The sequence below is a fragment of the Nestor notabilis genome, unplaced genomic scaffold (assembly GCF_000696875.1).
Source record: "Nestor notabilis isolate BGI_N333 unplaced genomic scaffold, ASM69687v1 scaffold24628, whole genome shotgun sequence".
Lineage (NCBI taxonomy): Eukaryota > Metazoa > Chordata > Aves > Psittaciformes > Psittacidae > Nestor > Nestor notabilis.
Genome location: NW_009939038.1, coordinates 1 through 6,811, shown reverse-complemented (window position 1 = coordinate 6,811; position 6,811 = coordinate 1). Strand labels below are relative to the sequence as shown.

At 49.9% G+C, this 6,811-nt stretch overlaps 1 protein-coding gene across 1 annotated transcript; it reads right to left on the bottom strand.

Annotated features, from left to right (window-relative positions):
* Nucleotides 1-2,682: 2,682 nt before the first annotated feature.
* Nucleotides 2,683-4,917, bottom strand: LOC104409715 (ornithine decarboxylase antizyme 1-like; the record flags this gene model as incomplete). Its single annotated transcript, XM_010019670.1, is given in 5 exon segments — nt 2,683-3,200; nt 3,321-3,406; nt 4,473-4,645; nt 4,772-4,858; nt 4,860-4,917. Coding segments are annotated over 5 exon segments (535 nt in total), but the record flags the coding sequence as incomplete, so codon positions are not given.
* Between the last annotated feature and the right edge of the window lie 1,894 nt (nt 4,918-6,811).

Genomic DNA, 6,811 nt, shown 5'->3' with positions numbered 1-6,811 from the left:
TAAAACCTAGAGCTGAGCCTCTTAAATACTGGTCCTTTATGTGCTTCTTTGACAGCATTACACACCCCAGAGATGTACCCACAGAGAAACACAAAGCCAAAATTCCCTGCCCGGCAGTGATCAGCCAGAATGGCCTCGATGGTGTCTAATAAACAGCTCAGGTCAGTTTATGGGTGATGCACCAGGGACCAGGCTGCAGGGTTGGTCTCTGGCTGCACCAAGGCAGGTCCGTGGCATCTGATGCTTGGTATGAAACAAGCAGCACCATGTGGGACCCACACCCTGGTCCCGGAATCCATGCGGATGCTGAGGGACTGTCACAGTGAAGTGCCATGCAAGGCCCTGGTCGGGTCATGTCAATTATTATTAATTAAGTGATTATTAATCCACCCAAAAGCAGCCTCCATGGGCTGTGCACACAGCAGGATGGACCATCCCGCCCTTCCCCACAGCTACTGCTGGGCCAGCCCCAGTGTGCCCATGGACACGGGCAGTAGCACATAGGGCAGTCACCAGAGCCTGTGGCATGGCTGAGTTGGGGAGGATTCCTCCTAGGAGTCCCTGAGCTCAAAACAACCCCAAAACCCCAAGTAAAACAGAGTTGTGACACACGCACCCCCAAGGTGAAACCACACAGCAGGATGCTCCCTGCTCCATCATTTGATGGGTTTCTGCCTCTGGCCCTGCGCACAGAGGATGGGCAGGCAGGACCCATCATCCGGGGCTGAAGACCCAGCTAAGACCACAGCACGTATCTTCAAGACTTGGGGAGACTGCTCCCTCCCAGAGCAGCACCCACACCCAGCAGCGCAGCCTCCAAGGCCCTGACGCGGTTCACCACCCGAGCCACACAAATGTTGTTCCAATTTCAATATGGGCTTTGGGGCCAAAACCATGCGGGAGGGATTGTCCCAGGTGCGCCCCAGCCCTGTCCCCAGCGCCTCTCCTGTAGTATCTCGCACGGCTACAAGATGGCAGTAAAGCGCATGGCACGGCTGGGACCTGCCCGACGCCACCTTGGGCAGCTGATCCTGGAAAACAAAGGCAAAACTTGCCCAGTCCACATCAGAACCTCCGAGCGCCCCTGCTTCTGGTTCCCACCTTGGGTGGCCCCCTCCCCTTCTGCCAGGAGCAGTCCTGTGCCCAGCTCTGAGGCAACAGCACAAGAGGGACACGGAGCGAGGCCAGAGGAGGTCACGGAGCTGCTGCGAGGGCTGGAGCAGCTCTGCTCTGGAGCCAGGCTGAGAGAGCTGGGCTGGGGCAGCTGGAGAAGAGAAGGCTCCTCAAGGGGACACCTTAGAGCAGCTCCAGGGCCTAAAGGGGCTCCAGGAAACCTGGAGAGGGGCTTTGGACAAGGGCCTGTAGGGACAGGACAAGGGGAATGGCTTTAACCTGCCAGAGGGGAGACTGAGATGAGCTCTGAGGCAGAAGCTCTTCCCTGGGAGGGTGCTGAGGCGCTGGCACAGGGTGCCCAGAGAAGCTGTGGCTGCCCCATCCCTGGCAGTGTTCAAGGCCAGGTTGGACACAGGGGCTTGGAGCAACCTGCTCTAGTGGAAGGTGTCCCTGCCCGGGGCAGGGGGTTGGCACTGGATGAGCTTTAAGGTCCCTTCCAGCCCAAACCATGATGATTGTAAACTTCAGCCCTTTGCAGCCTGTCGAGTAAAGGAGGAACTTGCCCACCTCCTCTTCATGTTGGCCATTGTGACAACGACAACAACTTCACAGCTTGCCAAACACACCCACAGGAAGAGCACAATCGTACAGCCACAATATGGAATCTGCTCCCTGCTGCATCTCCAAGAAGGGAGTTTCAGGGATCGCATTTTGGTGCCAGGGCTGAGTTGAGGATAATCCTGACGCCCTCTCACAGTGTACAGAGCTCCTAAAGCCAGGCTCAATGGATGCCAGGCCCCTGGCAGAGCACACGCTCACCATCAGGCTCTTCTATTTACACTGACTCAGAGCCTGGCAAAATTACCCATTACAGGGATTTTGTTCCAAGGTTTTGTAGAAGAAAGTTTAATCAGTTCAAATAGTGCCAAACAAGCCTTCAAAGCTGTAAATGCTGGGGGAAGAAAAAGTGTGAATACAGTGCTTTAAAGCCCAACCTTTTGGAGATGTCTCTCTAGTAACTCCAGCACAAGTTGTTAGTTCCAGCACTCCACAAGAAGCCCTTTTCCCTTCCACTCAGTACCCAGAACATTAGAACACCAACAAGTGCCTGTGGAGCCCAAGAACAGGCACTGCTGGACAACAGCCCATCCTCCTAACCATGACCTGCCCCCCCAGCCTCAATGACAGTGTTCAGCTGTAGAAATGCCACCAGTCCTCCTCAACTGCAGCCAAAGACCTCATCAAGCCACCCAATACACACTGCTTTAAGACTCCACTGCTACTTAACACCAAGACATCAGGTATCAAAACTGCATTTGATACTTAAACACTCTGGAAGGCAAAGGCCACCAAGAGCATGCTTCCCAGCATTTCTTGTGCCTTTCCTACTAACACATGCCCTGAAGTATCCTGTGAAACAGTGACAGAGCACAGATGCAGTGTCCCAAAAAACCAGTGGAAGTGGACAACTATTTTACCCAAAGTAATGGCTTTTAGAGGATTGCTGAACTCCTTCAAACCCTGGCAGATCACAGCCATGAGCTCCAGTCAAGCAAAGAATGACCAACACCTTTCCATACCTGCAACTTTAATGGTGGGGGCAGTTCCAGAGCCACCTCCTCAGAGTGTGAGTCTTAAACAGCTTAAACCAGCAATAAAAAGTAAAATATAAATTTTTATTTAGAATTAAAGCAAATACTTCAGTATCACAAACACAATATTAAACTTCAAGAAATATACTGCTAATTTGGAGGGAGCATTTATTTGCACAACCACAACATGAGCACAAATCCAGAGAAAGATGTGGAGTCTGAAATTTTCAACATCTCACCACCAGAGCAGTTGGTCACAATATTTCATACAGAGTTATATATGTACTGTAATAGATGTTGACAAAATTTCTACAGAATCATCTTTATAGACAACAAGAAAGCTCTAAGAGGCAAACATTGCAATCTAGTCTTCTTCTGATGAGTCTCTCTCAAACGTGTAGGCCATGAAGCAAGCATCTGGTCTCTTGGGGACAAGGGGATGCCCTGGTCTCACAATCTCAAAGCCCAAAAAGCTGAAAGTCCGGAGCAATGCAGCTAGGAAAAAAAAAAGCAGAACACACTTCATCCACTGATCTGTACAACAGTTAAAATTGTGCACCAAAACCAGCTTCAGTGTTCCCATCACTGGAGACAGGGCGGTGAGTTAACACCTACCTCTATCATCTCTGTTCTTGTGGAAACAAATGAACACATGATCAACTCGAAGCTGTTCCTCAGCAAACTCCAGAAGAACTGCAAAACTGCAAGACAAATACAACGTGGTCAGCACACACGAGTAAGCACCTCCCCTAGAGACAGTGAGACCCTGTTGACACAGGCACATGAATTCACAGGCCTGAGGAAGAGGCTGGGGTGGAGACTTACACCCGCAGGAAATCCCAAGCCCCGGGTCTAACTCACAGGCAGAAATCTTCCGTAACACAAAAAACATGCTTTGCTGTGGCAGCTGAAGGCTCAGAACCAGGCTGGTGTTTTCAGAGGCTAGATGGAGCCACCCAATACCTGGGAGCACAGCTTGAAATTATACACCTTTTGGGTGGTTCTGCCTGACAGAACAGGGGCCCTCAAACCAGGACCATTTAAGCTGCAGCCTCTTATACAAGAGCATCAAGACCAGTAGAGGAGATTCTTCCCCCTCTAATGTGCTGTCATGAGATCCCCCTGCAGTTCTGCATCCAGCTCTGGGGCAACAACACAAGAGGGATGTGGAGCTGGTGGAGTGAGGTCAGAGGAGGCCCCAGAGATGCTGCGAGGGCTGGAGCAGCTCTGCTCTGGAGCCAGGCTGAGAGAGCTGGGCTGGGGCAGCTGGAGAAGAGAAGGCTCCTCAAGGGGACACCTTAGAGCAGCTCCAGGGCCTAAAGGGGCTCCAGGAAACCTGGAGAGGGGCTTTGGACAAGGGATGGAGGGACAGGCCAAGGGGAATGGCTTGAACCTGCCAGAGGGGAGATTGAGATCAGCTCTGAGGCAGAAGCTCTTCCCTGTGAGGGTGCTGAGGCGCTGGCACAGGGTGCCCAGAGAAGCTGTGGCTGCCCCATCCCTGGCAGTGTTCAAGGCCAGGTTGGACACAGGGGCTTGGAGCAACCTGCTTAGTGGAAGGTGTCCCTGCCCGTGGCAGGGGGTTGGAACTGGAGGAGCTTTAAGGTCCCTTCCAGCCCAAACCATTTGCTGTTTCTGTGATCAAGCACTATATTAAAGCTACGATCTTTATGACAATGGAAGCAAACCAACAACAGTGCTGTTCCACCCTACTGACAGGCCTTCAAGACAGAGGCAAGTTAAACCAGAGCTGCATTTTAGCCAACCCACCTGTCTTTGCTCCCTTCAGGCAGAGCACCACTGGGAATTTCTATGTAGAGGTTGTTGTTGTTCAGCACTGCTCTCCAACTAATGTGTTTGGCATCTGTAAGCCTTGACTGGACATTCAGAATTCTTGTCCTGTTATTTGATGTTAGTTCTTCTGTTACATTCAGCCGATTATCCTGCAGCAGCGAGATGTGCAAGGTTATTTCCAGATCAGTTTGGAGAAGGGGTAATCCCATTGCTAGGCTTGAGGCAAGAAATGCATTCAAGCTCACCATAGCAAGCTGCTTATTACTGATACTCACCGAATAAAATAAATTAGCTGAAAGATTGTGATCCCTCTGACTATTCCCTCGCCCACCTGGGATCTTCAGGGGTGGGTGAGGGACATCAGGAGCACCACCGAGGCCCCGGACCCAGGTTACTACAGCAATTGAAGGGAACCCTGGAACTAGAAAGGGAGCACAGTTAGACGTGCAAAAAGGAAGTGTTAGACAAAGGAATTATAAGGATTAGATGCTTTAAACGGTGACGAGATGGCAAGATTTAGAAAATAAAACCCAACCTAGGGGCAAGGGAACTCCTCCCACTGCAACCTAAGCAAGTGGCAAGACAAAGGAACCTCCAGACCAGGGATGGAACACTGCTGCCTTGCACCCAGACCCACAGGGTCAGAAAGCTGCTACTGCAGTATTTTGAGGGAAAGACTCACTTGGAGACAAAAACACTGTCAGCTTGAAGTGAGCAGAGTGTATCTCGATACCAAGGCAGCAGAATGCTTGACCTAAACTCGCAAGATGCCATTTTCTCCCCCACCTTGTTCTCGGAGCTGGCCCCAGCAAGCCAGGGGTCATTTTTCCCTGTGATGCATGTCCCTAACCACCGCAGACCTTGGCACTAGCACTCTCAGCCCAAGGCTCAGCAAACTACATGAAATAGCCTCACAGATGCTACTACCTCAAAATGCTTTCACCGTGCTCAGAAGCAGAACCACCAGTTTTCACTTTGAGACCATATCTGAGCATTTGGCAAACCTACAAACCTTTCTACCGAATTCATCAGAGCAATTTTACACTGCTTCAGTCCTTCAGGTTAAGAATGTTATCCTCTTAAGATACGAAGCCTAGTTCTTGTATGCACGCTAAGTTTCACACCGTCCACATAAGCCTGCTTAACCGAATAAACCTTCTACTGTAGCAAGAGCCATGGTGCCTGGCCCCTCCCTCTGCACCATCCTTCACCCTGCAGGCTCACTCTTGAGTTGCGTCATCTCAGCAGATGCAGCAATCGAGGCCCTTAGGGAAATTTTCACAATCATCCTGTCTGTGAGTGCCAGCAGCCATTTGCAAATCAGAATAAACATGTACCAAATAATCCACCATTTTGCACAGTTCACACAAGTTTCCTCTTTTTTTTTTCTCCATGAGCTGCAAATTTGGGATGAATAATCTGTATTAGAAAGGCACTGAATGCCCATATAGATCAAATATTATACGCTGGAAGACATTAGTCTACACAGCGACTGCAAAGTCTTATTTAAAAAAATAAAATTACGCTATTAAAGCGGAATTCAACCCATTATTTTAGGCTCTTTGAAAGGGTCAAAAGACACTCTTAGTACTGGAGTTAGGTACTTGTTTTCTCTCACAATGGCCGCAGAGCCCTGGATTCCCAATTACCTTACAAATAAACCTCTCAGCACCCTGTTCAGAAGTGTGCAGTGGCAACCCTTGAGACAATTTCCCCTTTCCCCCAACGAAGGGTGGTGCATAATGAGGGCTGCCTACACTCTGCAATCAATAATGTATTTTAGAGATGTTTGTGTGCACCTACACCTCCTGGAGGAAAAATAAGCTTTAAAGAGCCATGATTTATAAAAATGGCACTCTAAAAATAATGCTAGAACTCATTTCTAAGTCCACAAACAAGGTCTAACCCCTTACACTGATGTCCCAAGTGTCCATCACGCCAGATCGGTCACCCCAATTCAGGTATTTTCACCCCAGCATCTGTCGCGATTGTTTAATCTTTTGGCTGAGTTTTAAACTAGCAGCTCTCCTAACGCTCTTATATTCTACTCTAGGCTCAGTACTCTCGATTAGATTTCAAGAGTATCTACGATTATGTAAGGGGATAACAGCTTTAAATCCTTTGATATCTTTGCCTATGTTGCTTTTTTCCCCCCTCAGGGGTTAGAAGGCACCTCCAGACCCTGCCTCCAGCCCGGCTTTGTCTCCAGGCTCCCTTCAGCCCGTTGACTTGCTCGGGAGCCGCTTACACACCCCCGGAGGGCAGCGAGTTGGTTCCAAGGCTTCCTCCCGTGGCTGTGACAGCTCCAGGGAGCT